This window comes from Astyanax mexicanus, chromosome 3 (assembly GCF_023375975.1).
Source record: "Astyanax mexicanus isolate ESR-SI-001 chromosome 3, AstMex3_surface, whole genome shotgun sequence".
NCBI lineage: Eukaryota > Metazoa > Chordata > Actinopteri > Characiformes > Acestrorhamphidae > Astyanax > Astyanax mexicanus.
This window is the reverse complement of record NC_064410.1, coordinates 1441792-1465338: the sequence shown is the minus strand read 5'-3', so window position 1 is coordinate 1465338 and position 23547 is coordinate 1441792. Positions and strand designations below refer to the sequence as shown.

Here is a 23547-nt window from a genome sequence, read left to right as displayed (position 1 = left end):
ATATAATAATCAAGAGGAAGATGGATGTTCACAAACCATCAAACCACCAAACTGAACTGCTTGAATTTTTGCACCAGGAGTAAAGCAGCATAAAGTCATCCAAAAGCAGTGTGTAAGACTGGTGGAGGAGGAGAACATGATGCCAAGATGCATGATTAAAACTGTCATTAAAAAACAGGGTTATTCCAGCAAACATTGATGATTTCTGAACTCTTAAAACTTTATAAATAATTGTTTTTGTTATTTCAGTCATTTCTCATTTTCTGTAAATAAATGCTCTAAATGAGAATATTTTTATTTGGAATTTGGGAGGAATGTTGTCTGTAGTTTATAGAATAAAACAACAATGTTCATTTTACTCAAATATAAACCTATAAATAGCAAAATCAGAGAAACTGATTCAGAAACTGAAGTGCTCTCTTCATTTTTTTAAATAAAAAAAAAACATGAATCTCCATAATGAAGTCTTAAATAAAATAATATATATATATATATATATATATATATTTCAAGTACAAGTAATTGTAGAGCATTTCTATTGGTCTGTGTATCCAAAATGAGTTAATTATCATAATCTACAGATCAGCTACAGGTTTTAAATGGACCAAAATATAGCTAAAAGTTTTTCATGTACTGTGATAAATATAAATATAAATAAAATACATCAGAAACACAAGAAATTTAAGTCATTAAATCGAATTGACAATTTGCAAAGCTGTCTAATCTAAGCAAGATGTGCTTCTAATTGGAGAATCTATCTAATATATATATATATTTTACTAAATAATTCCATATGTATTTCTTCATCATTTGGAGGACTTTAGTTTTAAATCTACAATGCAGAATATTTTTTAATAATGAAAAAATACTAAATTTAGCACTGAATTTAAACTTTAAACTGGTACTGTATATGTAAAAATAACATTATTAACTTATTTTTCCATTTATCTCTTTATATTTAATCAGTGTACAGAATGATGGAACACACATACACTCATAACCTGTATATTGAATGATTTTTTATTGGATGTTATGTAAGAAATAAGGTAGTTAGCAGTATTACAGTTCACAATCTAGAACGATGGCCACTCTAAAATGTTCTTTTAGCACCATTCGGGATGTATCCAGCGCTGATGGGGAGTGGAACCGACATTTATTGTAGAGATTCAGCACTTTTGAGAATGAGAAACACGAAATATATATATGAGAAACAAAACGATACACAAAATGACGATATCAGGACATCAAGTTATGAACAGGAGCTCGTCTGTCATTGGCTGAATTAAATCCACCTCCCTCTTTTCTTTCACTTTCCGTTCTTTAAATTCTGCTTTCTCTGATCTTTCTTGCACTTTTCTTCACTTTTCTCACACCTTCACTACCTTTGAAGCTCTTAGAAACCCAGATTTCTGCCTTTCTAGTGTTTTATGAGTTATGGATTAGTGAGTTATGGCATGCACATGCAATCACTAATCAATACTTGAAGCGTATTCCAGTAAATATATTAAACATACAGTATATGAATAACATAAATGATATAATAGCATGAACCACCAAGCAATCAGTGCAATCTAAGGGCCTTGGATGCTGCTTTCTTTTCTTTCTATTTCAAAGACTTTTGATTTTAGTACATGTTGCATAACTAACTTGATCATGTTTCAAACCACTTTGCCACATATTAAAAATATACATGCATACAAAAAATGAGTGTTAAGAATATAAACCCATTTTTAAGTAGCTCAAAACACAGTCCAACACAGATCATAGATCATAGATCACAACACAGAAGAAACAAACTAACTGTACACAGCAGGACACTTTACAAGACACGAAAAAAAAAAAAACAGGACTATCCACAGATATGCTACACATATATATTTAAAATAACCATAATAATAACCATGCTTCAGGGGACACTTCTCACAGTATTACATGGATTAAAGGTGATGATGTAACAGGATATACTGAATAATATATGCATCAAAGGCAAATACACTTACGTAAATATGTCTCTGATAAGAACAGAGACAGACAGAGAATGGAAGCGAGCTGGGATGAAACGGAGACAGAGACTATTGAGATCTGTTGACGTCAGATCAAGAGTGGCGGCCAAGTCAACTGCTAATTTTCCCAATATTTAAACTGAAATGGGCTCAAAGATGCAGGTTTGCAGTTTCTGAGATTGGGATCAATGCTAAAGTGGGATCTGTAGCTTGGAATCAATTCTAGGATTGGAACTTTATGGTGGAATCAGTGCTAGATTGGGATCTGTCGCTTGGGACCAATGCTAGAGTTGGATCTGAAGCTTGGGATCAGTCCTAGATTGGGATCTGTATGGCGGGATCACTGCTAGATTGGGATCTGTCGCTTGGGATCAATGCTAGACTTGGAGCTAAAGCTTGGGATCAGTCCTAGATTGGGATCTGTATGGTGGTATCACTGCTAGATTGGGATCTGTAGCTTGGAATCAATTCTAGAATTGCAAATATATGGTGGAATCAATGCTAGAGTAGGATCTGTAGCTTTGGATCACTGCTAGATTGAGATCTGTAGTTTGGGATTGATGCTAGATTGAGATCTGTAGCTTGGGATCATTGCTAGGATTGGAAATATACCATGGAATCAATGCTAGAGTAGGATCTGTAGCTTTTGATAACTGCTAGATTGAGATCTGTAGCTTGGGATTAATGCTAGATTGAGATCTGTAGCTTGGGATCATTGCTAGATTGGAATATGAAGCTTGGAATCACTGCTTAAGTTGGGATCTGTAGTTTGGGACCAATGCTAGATTGGGATCTGTATATTGGGATCAATGCTAGAGTTGGATCTCTAGTTTGGGATCAATGCTAGATTGGGATCTGTAGCTTGGGATCCCTCCATTTTTTGATCTGTAGCACATGGTCTCTGATAGACTGGGATCACTGATAATTTGGAATCTTTAAATAAGGAAAATTGCTGGATTGGGATCTGTAGCTTTGGAATTACTGCTATCTTTGCATTTGCTGTTTTGACCTGCTAAATCTGACATATCCTACTTCTAGCATGCTTGCTATCCAAAGTTGCCAAAGTGTGTCTTGAAACTTGAGTAAAACCAACAACTAGACCACTAGAAACTGGCCACAAGATTACTGACCAACCCAACAGCAGTTATTGGTGCATCTGATGTTTCTAGCAGCTGCCTTGTATCATTCCGGGGCGTGTAATTGCAGATACCGAGATTGTATATCTGTCTGACTAGCGGAGTTGGCCGATGTTAGTTTGTTAAGCTCGTAGCAAGGTGTGAGTCAGTAGAGCAGAAACCCTCTGCATCTTCCTTCACTTCCTCGTCCTTTTCCGTCTCTTCCGTCTGGCTCTTTCCCGTCTCAGAAGATGGTGCTCCAGCGTTTGGGTGGAGAACGGGATCTGCTTTCTCCCTGCAGATGAAAAAAGAAGCGCAAGTGGACGGAGGTTATTAGCACTCACAGTAAAATTACTGCCGCCTTCAGAGGCTTTTGCGCAAACAGCATGGCTATGCAGAACAGGAAATAAGAAGTCGTACGAGGACCATATGTTCTGAGGGCTTCCAAGAGTGTTCCGAAGAGAGCAGGAGGAAACTTGAGTGGGAGAAAAAAAGAAATTATACACAGACATTACTTTAATCATCAGCCGCACATGAAATAGACGAGTGGAAGGCTATTTCTGGCCTTTCCCATACTGCGATGTTACACGTGAACGGGTCCGTGCTAATCTTCAAATGTGGAAGGATTGTCAAGAGAAGAAAAGGATGGATTCATTAGCAATGGAGGTAGTGGAGGTCTAGATAGTACATGATCTATAACTATGAATAAACAGGAAGTGGTTGGTTGTGATATTGCTTACACATTGCACAAGTGATCACTGCTGACACATTTGAATTATACAGAATTTTCAAGATGACCTGTTTACCCTGCTGAAAGATTCAGCTCAAGAACAGCTTTTGCTGGTAGCTGATGTTAATCAGTTGGTTCAACTTGGTCTTTGTTGGTCATGGTAGTTAAATATCTGGCCACCCAGACAAAAACTTCAACAATCTTACACTGGGAAACCAGTTGGTTATCCAACTCTAGACCAGAACGCTGTATGTAAAATATTGATTTTGGTCATGCTAATTGAAGAGCATGGTCATTTTGGACAACTAGCTTGTTCCAGATCAAACAGCAAGACCAACATGACCAAGCTGGTCTATATGGCCTACGCCATACTGGTAAGCTAGTTGGCTAACCTGCTTTGGTCATAATGGTCATGCTAGTGGGCCAATGTGATCATGCTTGTCAAATTGGATATCCACCATGGTTATGTGGGTCAACCAATATGGTCAACATGGTCATGCTGGACAATCAACATGGTCCAAACTTGGTAATTTGTCTGATTGGTCATATTGGACAACTACCATGGACATGCTGAGTTTGTAGAGTTTGAACAGGTTAATCATGTTTGTAGACAAGCTAAATAATGTCAACATCAACTCAAACTAAAATTTTCCCATTGCTGGTCAAGATCTAAAAGCTGGTCAACAACCGATGGCCCCCATACCCAATGCCAAACACCAGCTAGATGGGAATAAAGCCACCAGCACTGGGAGTGGGTCCAATAACCAACATGAGTACCTTATCTTAATAATAATAGGGGTTAGGGGATGATGTATCCATTCATCACCATTTACATATTAAAAACAATATAAAGGTAGAGACTGAGAGAGAGTGTTTCAGAAAGTAAAAACCCTGAGACACTTCTGCAGTTGTCTGTATCACCCGGCATAAGTTTGAGGCAGTATGATGATGAAATAATGATGAAAACTAGGATGTATAACTGAAACACACAGCGAGTCTATCAGTCTTTGAACACGCCGTATCTGATCTGATGGAAGATACAATGTTGCCTCATGGAAGTTCAGAGCGGTTTCAGTTTCTAAAAACTGAACTGAAGGGTACTTGAGTTCTGTCTCCATGAATAAGAGGAGTTCTTTATCCAACAGTTAGTGTAACTCTGCACAACTTTTCAAAGTCTCAAACTTTAGCAGTAGTTCAGTAAATTCAGTAAATTCCAAATTGTGAACCATTTTTATGAGTGAAGATAGTTTGGAAACAATAGACAGACTTTATTTTTCATATTGTAATTTCTAAAGAAAAGAATTGAAAACAGCTGTCGTGGTTTGCGAATTATGGCTAATGCTAAATAATGCTTTGGCTAATGGGCGTGACATTTTAAATTATGCTAGGCAGTATTGTGGCTTGTGGTAGGAGCCATTATAGCCTGCACTAGTGATATTGTGGCTAACACTTAGCAACACTAACTCATGTTGTAGACTGGCTAGCCTTGTAGAGGTGTTGTAGCCTGTGCTAGCTTACAATGGAATATTTGATAGGTGACAAATGCTAGGTGATATTGTAATTCATACTGGCTAGCCTTTTAGATTGCTTTAGGTAATGTTGCAGCCTGTGCTAGGTCACATTTTAGCCTATGCTAGGTGACATATTAGCCTGTGCTAGCCGATATTCTAGCCTGTGCTAGGTGACATTTTTGCCTGTGCTAGCCGACATTCTAGCCTGTGCTAGGTGACATGTTTTTTCTGTGCTAGCCGACATTTTAGCCTGTGCTAGTTGACATTTTAACAATTGCTATCAGAGATTTTAGCCTTTGCTAGGGGACATTTTAGCCTGTGCTAGGTGATGTTTTAACCTGTGCTAGGTGACGTTTTAGCCTGTGCTAGATAACATGTTAGCCTGTCCTAGGTAACACTGAAATATTTGCTAGCTGACATTGCAGGCTGCTCTAGGTGACTAGGTAATGTTGTAGCCGGTGCTAGGTAACATGTTAGCCTGTGCTAGGTACCATTTTAGCCTGTACTAAGGTAACATGTTAGCCTGTGCTAGGTACCATTTTAGCCTGTGCTAGGTGACAGTGGAATGTTAGCTAAGTAAGTCATGCTAGGTGATATTGGAACTTGTCCTAGCTAACCTTGTAGATTTTTCTAGGTAATGTTGTAGGCTGTGCTAGGTCAAATTTTAGCCAGGGCTGGGTGATACTGAACTTGTGCTATCTGACATTGTAGCTTTCTCAAGGTGACGTTTTAGCCTGTGCTAGGTAACATTTTAGCCTGTGCTAGGTGACATTTTAGCCTGTGCTAGGTGATTATAGCTTGGGGTAACTGAGATTATCACTTGCACTTTGTGGCGCTTTATCTAATGCTAGATAATAATGGAAATTTAGTCTGTGTTAGGGGGCACTAAAACTTCAGTTAGCTGGTATTGTATACTGCACTATGTGGAGTATTCATTTTACAAGGCTCAAATAGCATGCATATAAAAGTGTATAATATCTGTATATTACATCAGTGCAATATTGTATTTCAATCTGCTTAATATTGGCAACCATTGCATCCATGAATTCAGCAGCACTCTTTTTTTCCCCTTGGGCCGTGTCCTGAAGAGCACAGTGCACAAGCTAGAGGCAACAGTGGCGAGGAGAATTTCTGTGAAACAGAATAATAAATAAAGAAGCCCCAAACCTCTTCGCCTTCCTTCTGTCCCACCCTGGGTGTTGGAGCTCGGTGGGAAAAATAAGTAATATTAATTTCTAAGAGATTCATGCATGAGATGCTAATGCTAGCTGACACTGTAGCTAGCAGAGGTGGCCAGGAAATGGAAAAGGTGTGGAAAACAGAATGATAAATAATAAAGAAGCTCCACGACATCCTGTCCAACCAGCTCGGCTTTTGATTCAGTGGATATAAATAAGTATTATAATTCTATTATAAATATTCAGGAATGAACAAAAAAATCGGAAAAAACTAATGTTGAGAAAAGATCGAATTGACTACCAATAAAGCAAAGCTATCAATATACTACCCTATACTACTCTATACTCTGTATACTACTGTATAGTACTACCATATACTCCCTATACTACTATGTATTATCTTATACTAGTGTATACTTCCTATACTACTCAATACTAAATATGGTACCCTATATGACTCTATACTCCATATGCTACCCTATACAACTTTAAACTCCATATGCTACCCTATACTCAGTACACTATACCCTATACTACTCTATACTTCCTATGCTACCTCATACTCATTATACTGCCATTTACATTGTAATATTTCTTATACTTCCCTACACTACTCTATATTTCCTATACTATCATATACTTCCCTACATTACTCTATACTCCCAATACTTACCCTATACTACTCTATACTACCTTATACTACTCTATACTTCCTATACTACCTTATAATCTGTATACTACCCTTTACTCAGTATACTACCCTATTCTACTCTATACTACCCTATACTACTCTATACCTCCTAAACTACCATATATGAATCTATTTTCCCTATACTACCCTATACTCCCTGTACTACCCTATACTACTCTATACTCCCTATATTACCCTATACTACTCTATACATCCTCTACTACTCTATACTCCCTGTACTACCCTATACTACTCTATACTACTCTATACTCCCTGTACTATCCTTCACTAAGTATACTACCCTATTCTACTCTATACTCCCTATACTACCCTACACTACTCTATACTCCCTATACTACCCTATACTACTTTATACTCCCTATACTGGTAATTCTCTTACCAGTTGACCCCTCAGAAGGGTTGCCTGTGACTAAAACCGCTGGCTCTATTATTTTATTTATATAAGAAGGAGGATTATTAAATGTTAAAGTTGGTAGCAGTAGTTATTGCTATGGGTAAAGTTAGTATAAATTATGCTGGATGGATCAGAATAAGAGTATAAAATATTTTCATAAATGAAGTAAGAATGAATTAATTTGCAGTGAATGAAGAGATTAAATAAGTAGTAATAAGGTTGTAATAATGTAGTAATACGGTAGTAATAAGGTTGTAGGCTGTGTGGAGGCTGTATTAAGAGCACGGCGGTGCTGCAGAGCTCCAGAGCAGATGTTCTGGTTGGCTCTTGTAGATGAGATGAGTGTTAGTAATGGAAATGAGAAGATAGGAATGATAAGGAATCACAGCGGTGACGCACAGCTCAGTTTAATGAGAAGGAAAAAATATATATTAAGCTTAATGAAGAAGCAGCTCAGGGATTATTGTGATGCTGGGGGGGCGGGTCTGGGGGCAGGATAATGGAGTAGAGATCAGGAGAGTCATGTTTAGGCATAATGATGGAATAGTCTGAAGTGCAGGGTTGTTGTTTCATAGCCTGAAATGAGTATAATCATTATTTTTTATATTTCTAAGTAAGGCTTATTTATACTTCTGTGGGGAAACAAGCTAATCTATCTACATCACGACACCTAGAGGGGATTATGGGCTAGCATCTCCTCCAGAGGTCTGAAAAGACCTTGAAATATAAACTATGTCTTGTTGTCTCTGATTATCTCTAGCTTTGGGCTCGGGATAAAACCCAATCGATACTTTGCTTGAATCAGAAAGAGAACAGAATAGAAAAGAAGCAAAACAAGGATGAGAAGATGTCCTTGCAAAAGGAACATAAACCATCTAGCAAACTTTTTACATTGACCTTAAAACTTGTTTCAAAATGTTTCAAAAGAAAGAGTTATAGTCCTTGAAAAGAAAAAAAGAAATAAATGTCTTTGTATTCTGTTCTTCTGCTTTCTAGGAAACATCTAGGAATGCCTGTGAAAGTTGCTTTCGCACATTGGCAGAAGTAGTAAAATGATTTCACTTAGTTTGTAAAATAAATCATGCAGAAAACATAAATTTGAACCCTTTCAGACCTAAAATGAGCTCCAAAGATAAAAAAAACTGTACACCCACGACTGCACAGCCAGACACAGCTCCAATGTCATCATCAAATTTGCTGACGACACAACAATTGTTGGCCTGATCTCAAACAACGACGAATCGGCCTACAGAGAGGAGGTTAACATCCTGGAAAACTGGTGCCAGGAGAATAACCTCTCTCTAAATGTCAGCAAGACCAAGGAGCTGATCGTGGACTTCAGGAAGCAGGAGAAAGCATACTCGTCGATCTCCATCAACGGGACTGCGGTGGAGAGGGTCAGCAGCTTCAAGTTTCTGGGTGTTCACATCAGTGAGGATCTGACATGGACAGAACACACCACACGGGTGGTGAAGAAGGCACAACAACGCCTGTACTTCCTCAGACGGCTGAGGAGGTTTGGTCTGAACCCCAGCATCCTCAGGACTTTCTACACCTGCACTGTGGAAAGCATTCTGACGGGCAGCATCACCACCTGGTATGGGAACTGTACTGCTCTGGAGCGGAAATCCCTGCAGAGGGTTGTGCGCACAGCGCAGTACATCACTGGGGTTGAGCTCCCAAACCTTTTGGATTTATACACCAACCGCTGCCTGAGGAAATCCAAAAAGATCATGAAGGACCCGTTCCATCCAAGCCATTCCCTGTTCTCACAGCTGCCGAGTGGAAGGAGGCTCAGAAGCTTGAAGACCAGAACCAGCCGGTTCCGAGACAGCTTCTTCCCCCAAGCAACCAGGCTGTGGAATAGCCAGTAGAACGGTGTTCTGCCCAACCCACCCCACTGACACCCATACACACTCTGCACCCTGCACTTTACTTTACACTGCATCTATCAGACTTTCCCATATTATACAGCATTCTGCCCCCTGCACTCCCCACTCAACTCATTCCTTACCTGCACTTACTCATAGCTATACTGTCACATACTGACTACTTCCACACTATCCGCATATCTACATCTGTGCATATCTGTTCTGTGCAATATTTGTCTATAGTGTAAGTTATCATGTTTATTGTAATTAAGTGTATTGTAAATAGTGTTTATACTGTAAGTTATCTGTATGTCCTATTTTTATATATTTTATATTATTTTATTACTCTCTTGTAAATATTATTCTTTGCGCATTGGTGGGAATCTGCACCCAAGTTTTTCACTCACATACACCTGTACTCTGTGACGTGACAATAAAAATCTTGAATCTTGAATCTTGAAAAAAAAATCTAAAATGCTGTTTTCTGTGGGTGATGCATAGAAAAGAAAACTCTAATACTCGACAATAAAATCAATATAGCAAATAAATCCAATTAATTAAAATTAAATTAATTCAAGGATTTTTATGTTAATTGCATTGGGTGCCTGTGTGTAATATTTTATACTCTACAGTTTTAGTATATTTGGATTTTAGTCCAAAGTCGTGAAATAAGAAAATCTTACAGCACTTCACTTCATGCTTTCCTCTGCTGACAACAACTTTTAAATGCAGATGTGGATTTAATTTTCCAGCAGGACTTGGCACACTGCCCACACTGCGCCAAAGTACCAATTGGTCTTAGTATATAACATTATAATTTTTGGGTTTTCACTGGCTGTGAGCCACAATAACCAACAATAAAAAAATGTTAGACATCTTTATATATATGAGTTTCACATTTTTTTTAAACTTTTTAATTTTTAAATGATATTCTTTTTTTTTTTTGAGATGCACCTGTAATTTTTGATCAAAGACTTTCTAGGAACTTTAGTTCTGAAGAGTTTTTTCTATGTGCAACTTTTCTAATCTCTCGATCCTGATTCGTCACTGTGTATGTCAGAAATATTAATATTCACGGTGAATCTGCAACTCGTCCGTTTTTATATCAGATATCATCTTTTTGAAGCTGCCATGCAATTAGGATCATTTTAGTTCGGTCCCTTCCTCGTGACCTTTCAGTGACCTTTAATTAAACTACAGCACTACAGCACTACAGGAGCTCACCAGGCTGAAGATTCTGGAGAGTGTGTTCTGTTCTCGGCGGCGTCTGTGGGGGGATCTGATACTCTCGGAGCCCCGCGTCGATGGCGAAGCCTACAAAAATATCCTTCATCAACACACACTGATGCCACCAGACCAGGGCTGGGACTTACAGGCACTTAAACATGCATAAACTGTTCAAGTCTATTATATTTAATGGTTTAAATTGACCATTTATAAAAAACGGTTCACTAAAAATCAAAAATCGAATCTACACATTTTTACTCTCAACTCAAACATCAGTCAAACGTCAGTCAAGAGCAATGAAGCTACAAGTTCAATATAATAAAATATGTTTACAATAAGACAGGAAGTCTTTTGAGTGACATAAAATCCTTTGGTTTTGTTTTAGCTCCAGTATAAAAGTCATTTTGACTGAACGACTCAATGTTTGACTTGAGGGCAAAATGTGTAAATTTGATTTAAATCCATATCAGTACATGTAATTTATTGTATTACACATGGACTAATACACATTTTGGTGTTTTCTCAATAATTAAGTTGTAGTAGAAACTTTATTTTAGCTTTTTTATGTAGCTAAAGATAAAAATAAATATATTTTCCACACATTTTTAAAGCTCAATAACTCAGCAGCAGAGGTTATTACACACATGCATCAGAAACACAGGCTAAACAGGATAAAGGGCTGAGTTAGAGGCAGGGAAAGCCTGGCACAGGCAAATAAAGACACTTCACTATGTCTTCCATAGACTACAAAAAATATATATATTTTTTTACAAAAAAAAAAAAAAATAAGAGAGCACTTAAAAATGATGAGTTTCTTTGATTTCACCAAATTCAAAACCTCTGAAATATAATAATCAAGAGGAAGATGGATGATCACAAGCCAATCATCAAACCACCAAACTGAACTGCTTGAATTTTTGCACCAGGAGTAAAGCAGCATAAAGTTATCCAAAAGCAGTGTGTAAGACTGGTGGAGGAGAACATGATGCCAAGATGCATGAAAAAAAACTGTGATTAAAAACCAACCAGGGTTATTCCACCAAATATTGATTATTTCTCTTCTAAAACTTCTAAAACGGTTTCTGACACTCACCATCAGTGTGTAGTGATTCCCCCTGGGCTACTTTAGAACTAAATCAACCTCCCCTTTAGTTGTAATAACTTGATATTCTTTTTTTTTTCAAGTAAATTCAACTCAAAAATGTAAGCAAAGTACTCAAACTTATCCAGGCTTATAGTATAACATAAATTAAAAAGTTAAATCAACTTCCACTTTAGTTGCAATTGTTGAACTTGATGTTCTAAGTTATGCTAACCTAAGTTTTCTTAACTTATTACCCATAACGTTTTTGTTACTTAATTTATTTACGTAGATTTAACTTATCTGGGCTCACAGTGTAGTATGAGATCTGAAAGCTCTGCATCTTTTTTTCTTTTTTTTTTAGTCATTTCTCATTCTCTGTAAATAAATGCTCTAAATGAGAATATTTTTATTTGGAATTTGGGAGAAATGTTGTCTGTAGTTTATAGAATAAAACAACAATGTTCATTTTACTCAAACATAAACCTATAAATAGTAAAATCAGAGAAACTGATTCAGAAACTGAAGTGCTCTCTTCATTTTTACAGAGCTGTATATATAGAGTATATGGCTATTGTTTAAAATAATAGACCTTACAAAAGAGTCTAATAAGCTCATTATTTCTCTGTGCCACACTTACACTTTTTTTTACATTAAACCTCTAAAGGACAGAAAGAACCTGTAGACTGTAAAAAAAAGACGTGAGGATTATAACACAGGGGGCGCTGGTGAGTACACGGACCAGAACCAGAGACAATAATCCACACATGGATGAAGAAGAGAGGGAGGGAAGGTGAAGGACTGTAAGATTAAAAAACAGATAAAATAAACTCTCTCACTACATCCCTAGAAGAGAAAACTGCTTTACCGGCTTCGGTTCAGAAAAAGACGAGCCGTCTCAAAGTCATCCAGAAGCACAGAGTCACTCTGGATCAAAGTGTCAGAAAAAACAAACCGGATTCAATTCAAAAGCGTCCAGAACCGACCCCCCAAACAGCAGCAGGAGAACGGGAAATATATATATATATATATATATATATATATATATATATATATAAATATATCAAACACACTTCAGAACAGGCTGGAATTGATCGTGTCAGATGACTGGCGAACAAAGTAGCAACTCAGTTACATAAAAAAGACAGAATCAGGACTGTGTCCTGGTCAACTGGTCAATTTAGGAACTTTGTTTGAGTGATTCCACAACTTTTTGTGCCATTTTTATTGCAATTTATGTTCTGTTTTTGTTGTACGCCTTTTTTGACCAATGTACAACTTCTCACTTTGGACTTTTTACAAAAAGTCTCTCTTTTAACAGACAGAAAAATCAGTGTGAATGTTTTAAATGTTCTATTTGTTAATGAAATTAAGCCTAAAGCCCCCAGTTAGTTAGATAGGCCTGGCCACAGGGCATTAACCCCTTTTCACAGTGGCCAAAAAATGCAATTTTTGCCTATTTTAAGGGTCATAATTGTTCTTTTATATACGCACTATACCCTGGTGGTTAAAGGCTCATATGAAAGAAGATACTTGGTCTCCAAAAATTGACCCATTGTTTTTCAGTATTTGGTAAATTGAATAACATATTATTGATTATACTATATATTTCCATAAGTTTTCGAAAAAATTATATCTTCAAAGTACATTATGAATCTATCAAACTAATTCTGCTTACAGATGTGCATAAGCAGCTAACATTTTATTGAGCTAACTATATTTATTTGAGTTTTATTAACATCTATAGCTTGGAGAGAGGTCTACTGAGGTGGAAAGACATCATTTTAATGCGGAATCTAGAATGTATGTTGTTTAGATTAAATGTTAATGTGTTTATGTTTAGTATCGTTTTATTCATCTTTATGGTCTCAGTGAAGAAATGCTAGAGATAATCTAAATGTGGGTTTTGAACCACACCCATGATTAATTAAGAGAATTAGCACATGCTAATTAGAATTTTGCTCATTTCAAGCAGTTCTCAAGATACCAAAGAGACACTGACACGCCCTAAATTTAGCTGAGTGATCCGCAATTGACCGGTTTGCTATAGATCGCTAAAACAGGGCCCATTATCTGTTCTGTGATTAATTAATCGTGACAGCCCTAGTTTTAATAACTGGACATACAGTATGTATAACTTCTTGTCATTTGAAGCCACTCCACCAAGATCTGGTAGAAGACCCACACTGTCACTCTCAGCTCAGAGGAAATTGGCTCGAGCTGTCAGGAACATCCCAAGATCCTCCAGGTTATGGACTAATAGCTGACGGTACGCCAACATTGCCCACAGTCCCGCAGGTTTTACATCACCATGTACTGAGAGACTGACATTCAACCAAGGAGCTTCTGATTTAACACTGAAACCTCCAAACTAAAGTTTCCAGCTGACCACAGGGACAACGACACTGCAGGAGAAGATCCATCAGATACAGAAATAAAGATCCAGTTCAGCCACAATGAGCAAAGATATGTTTAGAGGAGTAAAGTAGAGGCATTCAGCCTCCAGAACACAACTTATAAAGAAGAAGAAGAAGAAGAAGAAGAAGAGGAGGAAGAAGAAGAAGTAGAAGAAAAGGATGAAGAAGAAGTAGAGGAACATGATGATGAAGAAGACGTAGAAGAAGGAGAAGAAGAAGAAGAAGAAGTAGAAAAAGAGGATAAAGAAGAAGTAGAAGAAGAAGATGTAGTAAAAGACGTAGTAAAAGAAGAAGAAGAAAAAGAAGAAGTAGAAGAAGAAGAAGTAGAAGAAGAGGAGGAAGAAGAAGACGTAGTAGAAGAAGAAGAAGTAGAAGAAGAGGAGGAAGAAGAAGACGTAGTAGAAGAAGAAGAAGAAGACAATGAATAAGAATAAGAATAAGAATAATAAGAAGAAGAAGAAGTAGAAGAAGAGGAGGAAGAAGAAGACGTAGTAGAAGAAGAAGAAGTAGAAGAAGAGGAGGAAGAAGAAGACGTAGTAGAAGAAGAAGAAGAAGACAATGAATAAGAATAAGAATAAGAATAATAAGAAGAAGAAGAAGTAGAAGAAGAGGAGGAAGAAGAAGACGTAGTAGAAGAAGAAGAAGAAGACAATGAATAAGAATAAGAATAAGAATAATAAGAAGAAGAAGAAGTAGAAGAAGAGGAGGAAGAAGAAGACATAGTAGAAGAAGAAGAAGAAGAAGACAATGAATAAGGAGAAGAAGAAGAAGAAGAAGAAGAAGAAGAAGATGTTTTTCTTTGGACAGCAATGATACGTGTAACATTTTTTAAAAGTAATTTTAACGTTTAAAGTTAAAAGTTCAAAATTAAAAGGGCTAATTGGCACTCCAGTTGTGGAATCACCCATTTGATAAATCACATCTGAATATTCCAGTATTATTATTTGGAACATTATTTGTTTTTTGGGTTTTGTTTCATTTTTTTCAGCATTAATTGTATTGTATTAAATTTTTTAATAGGATTTTTGTACAAACATAAAATCTTCACAATCTGTAACCTGATACTAGGTTTAGAGATGAGCACCAGAAGGATGGAGAAACACAGCGGCTGCAATTACTAATCAGTTATTTCACAGGGGAAGAAAGACGGGCTGTTAGGGAAGAGGACAATTCTATTAGAAGCGAGACAAAGAGGAAAGATGGACAGGCTGCTTTCTGAAGACACAGATATCAGCCTATAATAATAATAATAATAATAATAATAATAATAATAATAATAATAACTGTGATTAAAACAGGGCTAAATTAGAGCTGGGTAACGTACCAGGCCCAAGAGTTCCCTCCACTGCACATGCAAAAGAAACAAAACAAAAATCAGGCGTTAAAGTTCTGCCATGAAGAATTACTGATGTCTGCAGTGATGAAATCTGAAAAAATCTGAAAAGAAAAAAAAGATAAGAAGCTGAATATTGAAGAAATATGCAAAACAAAAAAAAATGAAGGTCTGTAAAATAATAGAAAAGAACAATAAATGTTTAGAGCTTTTTGTAAGCGATTTAGATTAACAACATGATGCGAAAGTTTTAATAAAAGCTTAAAAACATATTAAATATAATTAGCTAGAGCTCCAGGTAAATCAGGTATATGTTCATCAATACCTTCACTACCATTCTCAAGTTTGTATTTATATTTATCATTTTTATACAGCTACTTTATATACCTTTCTAAAGGAATTCATTTAGCATTTTATTAGAAATGCATTTTTTTAAATACAGTATTTGTATTATAAACTGTAAATAATATGAATCTATTTAATGTAATCTATTTAATCCATAGAGCAATAACAACCTGCTCAAAATATATTGCATGTTTTACATTTATTTATTTTTATTTTATTATTTTATTTCTAATTTCCCCAGATTTTTACCCACCCAGAGAGAGCAAGGCCAACTGTGTGTGCTCTCTCGGGGCTCTGGCAGCTGATGGCAAGCTGCATGACCAGGATTTTTTCAAATTTTAGACACAAACGGAAAAAACGAAAAAGGGGAAAATGTTGCTGTGTTTTGTATTGACTGTAAATCTTTTAGTCTTTATTTAATGAAACATTTTAAAGGAGGTATTTTAAAGGAAAATAATGTTATAATAATAAGTTAAGTTAAAAAAAAGTGTAAAATCTAATAAGGCAAATTTCTTGATCAAAAATCAAAAAAGGATTAAAAAGAATTAGTTTAAAAGTTAGTCTAATATTGAATGCATTATTTTCAGAGAATTTTCTTTGTCAATGTTAGAATTTACCTTATATTATCATTATATGTAAAATATATCAAAAGCTATTAAAGATGTGAACACTTTAAACATTTGATAGGGAGTGTACATCATGTATATTGATTCAGAAAATCTACATTTTTGCTTTAGAATTATTAGAATAATGGAATTATTGTTTTAAAGGTGTCAAAAGTTTAAGATGAATGGACAAAAATAAATTATGCAAAATCTCTTTGTATTTTCAACGATACTTAAGTATATTTTTTTTAAGTAGGAAGTTGTCATTTTGGAAATACTACTGTTTTTGTATTACAGCAATAACATAAATTTGAACACTGTATATTTATGCATATGTGTGTGAACCAATCAACCCAATGAATGTTAAATTAAAACTGCAAACTTTGCTTCATAAAGCAAGTAAGTTGCATTTTTTATTATTATTTAAAATATATATAAACTTGTGATATTAAGTTAATTTTGTATGTTTTCTCGGATGATAAATGTCAAATCTCTTCCTTTTTAAATAATGTATGAGCGTCCTCTCACTGGAGCACACACCAAATGAGACCAAACGATGTTTTGAGAGATTTTTGCAAATACTGACATTTATACTCAACAAACAACAACTTCCTTACTGGTGACTCAGGGTTAAGTATTGAAGAACATTTTCAGATGCAGCCCAAACAAAACACAACAACACAGAGCAGATAAAACCAAAATACACTTACCCTCGACTTAGGACGAGGAGAGGACACCTGTGGATAAAAATAGCATATTTTAGTTTTTCAGTCTTTGGTGTATATAAAATAAAAGTAAATATAAGGCTTATATTCGACTCTAGAAGTAAATATATATATATATATATATATATATATATATGTTAATTAAAGGTTTAATTCTTATTATACCACACTTAGTTTCAACCCTGCACTGTGTTTGGACGTGAAAGACGTGAAAGACGTTCTTTGAGTTCTACCATTATCAGCCGGTAATGCACTGAAACCGTATACAGGTAACCTAGCAATGATGCAGCACTTACAAGCCAAACAGCACAAACGCAGCTACAAACAAAGAGAGCAGCAATGGAACTATTTTAACTGGTGGAGTTTATATAACCAAACAGATCCTATTTCTGTTATGACCGCAGCACAGCAGTGCCAATATTACACATATTACTATTTTTTATCACAGTTTTTTATGCATCTTGGCATCATGTTCTCCTCCACCAGTCTTACACACTGCTTTTGGATAATTTTGATGGTTTGTGATCATCCATCTTCCTCTTGATTATATTCCAGAGGTTTTTAATTTGGTTAAATCAAAGAAACTCATCATTTTTAGGTGCTCTCTTATTTTTTTTCAGAGCTGTATATAAATGATATACATGATTTATTTGCTTGCAAATATCAGCAGTTAACAATTGATAACTATCAAAATTAACACATAATCCTTCTGTAGTAAAACATGAAGATTGAAGACCAAAAGCATTTCCTTCTGAAATCATATTACCACCAAAAAACACACCCATTTTATGACAAATTACAGGGTTTTTTATACTGATTGTTCGTATGTAACTCCTCCGCAGAGTAAAGAGTAAAGAGTAAGTGTGGAGAAATGAAGTAAGAGTGTGTAATCTCTGTCTGACTCAGAAACAATCCTCTACCAGTGTAAAGAGTGTAAACATGGATGTCTGCATGTCTGACATGACGACAGCTTTTGGCTGAAACGCTCCACACACAATGTGCTGTAGAGGAGTTCACTGCCCAGCTAGAGCAGTAGGACACTGTAAAAATGGAAAAATCGAGAAAACTTAATTGAAAAAAAAATTCAAGGCAATTTACTGCACTAGATTTTTGCGTTTTGAGGCTCAAACTCCAACTTTTAAGGTTTGAAAAAATTAAACAAACACTTGGGGGCAACTACAGACCTTCAGTTCAGATCACTATTACTTTTTTAATTTGCGTAAAAGTTTATTATTAAATCTTATTAACTTAAAAAAAACTCACTTTGTGTTGTTAGTTGTCTTCTTTTAGGTTCTAAAACACTAAAATGTGTTTTGTAACTTACAACTACACTGTAAACCAACAGTTAGATTGAACTCAAACAAATTAAGTCTGTTTTATAAAAAAAATAGGATATTTGCCAAACAACTATTATCATCAGTGTGTAGTCATTTCCCCTCTGGGGCTACCTATGGTAAAATGATAGATCATATATTATGATTACCTGTCTGTTCTGTTAAATTCACCTTTTTCAGGCTTACGGTATGAAAATGTATAAAATAAGACACTAAGTAGAACTTTTAGGCAAATTAAATATAACAAAAATCAAAAAGCTAAATAAATGTCCCTATTACTTGGAATAACTTCATGTTATTCAAGTTATGCTACCTTAAGTTTTCACCTGCTCAACTTTTTTTAAGGCAACCAATTTGCTCAACTTTTTTGAGGACTTACAAATAACTTGTGTCAATTACATGTTTTACATAAATCAATTTATGACAATTACTTACATGTCTTATTGTGAGTCATATAAGCTAAATATTCGACAATGCAAAAGTGACCAGCTGCACCCAGCCAGCATATAATATCTATATATACTCAGCAACACAAAACAACTAAAGTAACTTGCTCTTATAGCCTCCAACACAGTTATAGTCCAGGCTATAGTTACTATAACTATTATATAACACATACAGAACATAAATCCCAAGGGAAGAAAAGCAGCAGCAGCCTGTGGGGAACGACTACACACTGATGGTGGGTAAAGGGTTGGAGGACACGCCCAAAATGCAAATAGCATGAACAACATCAGGTGAAAACCGCTGCAGAATTGCTCAACAAACTGAGCATGTGCAGTAGCGCAGAGTAGTCGGTTTAGCCTCAACTAGGATTCAACTACATTATGGTTTATTGATTTAGTTCGGTCAACTTTTAACAAGAAACTAAATAATGTTAGTTCAGGCAATTAGTTTGCAATAGTTTACAGTGCAATTCAATTTTATTTGTTTAACTGATTAAAAAAATAAATCACATTATGGAGAAATATTTTAAGTTTTGTGTTTTATACAGTGCAGCAGAGATGATGCTTCAAAAAGGCTATTTTTAATGATTTCATTCAGAAATAAATCTTCTTAATCTCTTATTTAGTGTAGGAAAGCATTGCAGCAGCATGTAAAAGTTCTCAAAACCAAAAAGAAGCTTTTTTTCAGCCACAGCTGAAGCTAAAAAAAAGTAACCACAGCCTAACCAAAGAGCCTCTTTTTATTTTTCATTAGCTGAGAGTTAAATCAGCCTGATATACAGCTCTGGAAAAAATGAAGAGAGCACTTCAGTTTCTGAATCAGTTTCTCTGATTTTGCTATTTATAGGTTTATGTTTGAGTAAAATGAGCATTGTTGTTTTATTCTATAAACTACAGACAACATTTCTCCCAAATTCCAAATAAAAATATTCTCATTTAGAGCATTTATTTACAGAAAATGAGAAATGGCTGAAATGACAAAAAAAAAAGATGCAGAGCTTTCAGACCTCAAATAATACGAATAAGAGTTTTTAATCACAGTTTTTTTCATGCAACTTGTCATCATGTTCTCCTCCTCCACCAGTCTTACACACTGCTTTTGGATAACTTTATGCTGCTTTACTCCTGGTGCAAAAAATCATTCAAGCAGTTCAGTTTGGTGGTTTGATGGCTTGTGATCATCCCTCTTCCTCTTGATTATTTAATTCCAGAGAAACTCATAATTTTTAGATAGTTTCTTGTTTTTTTTCCAGAGCTGTATCAGGATCTTTTTGAGTAACTGTAGTGCTACAACTTCAGATCTGTACTTACAAAGCTCCTGAAGAAGTGCAGGACGGGGTTCACGTCCCCGCGGCGTCGGCTGGAGGAGTGCATGGGTCTTTGGGGTGAGGATGACAGGTGACCCCGGAATGAGCCCTATAATAAATACATAACATACACACAACAATATAAGTGTTTGTCATAAAATATACAAAAAAGTTTTAACATAAAAAATATGATTTGATATTTCTAATGTGATAAATTCATAGCAAGCAAATTCAAACAGAGAAATGGTGCTTTTTATTTAGAAAAAATAGAATAATAGAAATAGAATTATATATGTACAGTATATTTGCTTTCTGATTCCTTTCTTAACAAATATCAGCAGTTCATCTGTTAATCAACAGCTGTCACAATACAGTAATAACACTATAATATTTAACTCTCCTGTTATGTTACGGGTCAAAATTACCCATTTTAAAGTTTTTATATGTTTTATATGTTGGTGTAAATGTAAATGTATAGTAAGTATGTTGGTATTTTAAAACTAATGTTGAAAAAAGTTGAACATGTATTTTTTTAACGAAAAACAAGTGAATTATCCTAATTGAACCAATACCTATCAGAGCTGAGAAACACAATCATTTTATATCACAATTCACACTTAATCTTTTTATAGTAAAACATGAAGATCATGTTTAATAAAACGGTGATATTTCTCAAGACTCGTTTATAAAAAATGCAATTTATCTATTTATCTCATCTTTAAATTGGCATCCAGAAAGAAATATAAATTAGCAAAATGTAAAAACGGCCACTATAATGTACAATAAATCTTATGAAATTATTAGTGTCAAATCCCAATGTACAGAAGATTGACTTCTTTCTTTCTTTTTTATGTCCATCATAAAATATATTACGTTTTATCTATATCATAAGATAAAGGCTGTAAAGTGGAAAATTCCATACATAACGCATGGTACTTTTAAGATGACAATCCTCAATAAGAAGTTCACAAAGTTAGTCTAGGAATTTGTAGAAATATAATTTTTTGTTACATGTTAAGAAAAAAGGGAAATGTGAAATAAAAATAAATAAATAAATTTTAATTTTGGAGTATGTCTATTGGTGTATTCATCACAAAATGTTGACACAATATAAAGAACAACTGGCAGAATATATCAAATCATGTCAAAAATAAAAAAATAACTTTTTTTTAAATTACTAAAGTCCAACATATGAAATAATTAACTCATTTTTCATTTTTTTTTCCGTTTCACTACTTTTTCCTTTTTCTTTTTAAAAGACCAATATATAAAACGTACAAAAACTATAAAATGGGTCAATTTGTCTCGTAATACAACAGGAGGGTTAAATATTATAGTGTTATTACTGTATATTGTATTAAAATTTGCTTATAATAATGATAATAAAATTTTGCAGTTAGAATGCCCTCCTGCTCCTGATCAACGTCCTTCACTTTTTTAAATTTTATTTTAGATGATAAATTTCAGATTCAGATCACAGCTCACCTTTCCTCTCTTCTTCTTATCTCCTCCGAAGAACTTTCCGATCTGATCCAGGATCCCGGGTGCCCTCTTCCTCCGGCCCAGTCCGAAGGGGCTTTGTCCTGAGGTGCTTGCCGTAGCCATGCTGGATGCTGATGGATCTTCTGAGCCTGGGTCAGCAGTCTGGATGTCCCTCCGACGTCCTTCTCAACGCAGTCCTGTCTCCGCTCTGACGCCGCCTCTCCCAGCTTCTGGATAGTCTTCGGCGCTTCTGAGGACGATTCTGAGGGCCGGCCTTTGAAGGTGTGGTCCCCGCCGTCCCTCCCGGGTCATGGTGGGAGATGAGGTGGGTCTGTAATAGCGTCAGTGGCTCTGGGCCGGTGCCAGGCGTTCTTCAGAGCCCGTGTCCCCGTGGAGTCAGTCACTGCCCTGCTCTCTGCTGAAGGAGCTTCCATTGTTCTCCTCCACATCTGCCTCCTTCTGACTGAGGAACAACAAGGCCCATCTATCAGAGAGCAGCAGCTCCATGCAAAACAGCCCTCAGCACAATCAAACTATTGTCACGCTGATTCATATCCTCTATACAAATAATTGTTGAATGCTGAAATTTTGATGATAACATGTTGGAGTTCTACACTTCACTTCCTGTCAAATCTTCGATCTTTGATCATCCATCTTCCATTCGATTAAAGGTTCGATTATGGAAACTAATCGATGACCCAATGTGAAGATAAGAGTAAGACAATAGCAGCGGTCTTCCAAAGACACCGAACATCTTTCCTTTGTTCAAATAATTCGAATATCATTAAAAGAAAGTCACTTCAGATATTATTCAGTAATTCAGCTTAAAATGTGAAACTCATATATTATATATAGATGTATTAAACACAGAGTGATCTATTTTAAGCTATGAGTTTATTTCTTTCATTGTTCTCTCAGAAAATTAGAATATTATATAAGACCAATTGGTACTTTTGGCATTGTGGGCAGTGTGCCAATTCCTGCTGGAAAATGAAATCCTCATTTCCTTTCTAGGATGAAACTTCACACTAGACCTCGAGCAGTTTGGACTGTGTGTCTCTCCACTCTTCCTCCAGACTCTGCTCTCTTGATTTACAAATGAAAAATTAGCTAAATTTACTGATTATCAGTTATATTTTGGAGAGCCAAAGACAATTCAAATAAATATGTTCTATAGCCAACTTATAAAATCAGAGCATTTCAATGACTCAATGTGAAGATAAGAGTAAGACAATAGAAGCGGTCTTCCAAGGACACCAAACATCTTTCCATCTCTCACCAGAGGGAAGCTGTAAGATATGAAGTGCTGTAAGATTTTGTGGGAAAACAAAACTGCACTGACTTTAGACTTGATAATAAAACACAGTGGATCAACACCAGCAGATGACAGACATGACTCTCAAACCATCACTGATTGGTGGAAACTTAAACCCTAGACCTGGAGCAGTTTGGACTGTGTGTCTCTCCACTCTTCCTCCAGACTCTGCTCCCTTGATTTTTCTAAATGAAATGTAAAATTTACTGATGATCCTTGATGGTTTGAAGAGCCAAGTGTTAAAATATATGTTTTATAGCCAACTTTAGATTTTTTTTGATGCCCACTATTGGCATTCATTTTCTCAATCAGTCGCTTACAGAAAGAGAAACTTAAATTATTCTCCAGCTGTACTGTTGAAATTTTGCATCAGGTTTGAGTAGCATAAAGTTATCCAAAAGCAGTGTGTAAAACTG

General features: G+C 35.6%; 1 protein-coding gene across 1 annotated transcript; it reads right to left on the bottom strand.

Moving 5' to 3' along the window:
• Positions 1 to 1004: 1004 nt before the first annotated feature.
• Positions 1005 to 22104, bottom strand: mbpa (myelin basic protein a). The gene is made up of 6 exons (XM_022667348.2): positions 21820 to 22104; positions 20339 to 20443; positions 17233 to 17259; positions 15564 to 15584; positions 10739 to 10828; positions 1005 to 3413 (listed from the first exon to the last, which is right to left on the bottom strand). The coding sequence occupies exons 1-6, from the start codon at positions 21937 to 21939 to the stop codon at positions 3363 to 3365; spliced, it is 414 nt and encodes a 137-aa protein (XP_022523069.1). The 5' UTR covers positions 21940 to 22104; the 3' UTR covers positions 1005 to 3362.
• Between the last annotated feature and the right edge of the window lie 1443 nt (positions 22105 to 23547).

Excerpts from the sequence above, each read along its gene's own strand:
- mbpa (XM_022667348.2), bottom strand. The coding sequence starts at position 21,939 with ATGGCTACGGCAAGCACCTCAGGACAAAGCCCCTTCGGACTGGGCCGG. Across the intron at positions 15,585-17,232 it reads CTCCTCGTCCTAAGTCGAGG|TGGAGGGAACTCTTGGGCCT; the intron begins GTAAGTGTATTT and ends TTGCATGTGCAG. Across the intron at positions 10,829-15,563 it reads GGAGGGAACTCTTGGGCCTG|GCTTCGCCATCGACGCGGGG; the intron begins GTACGTTACCCA and ends ATATTTTTGTAG.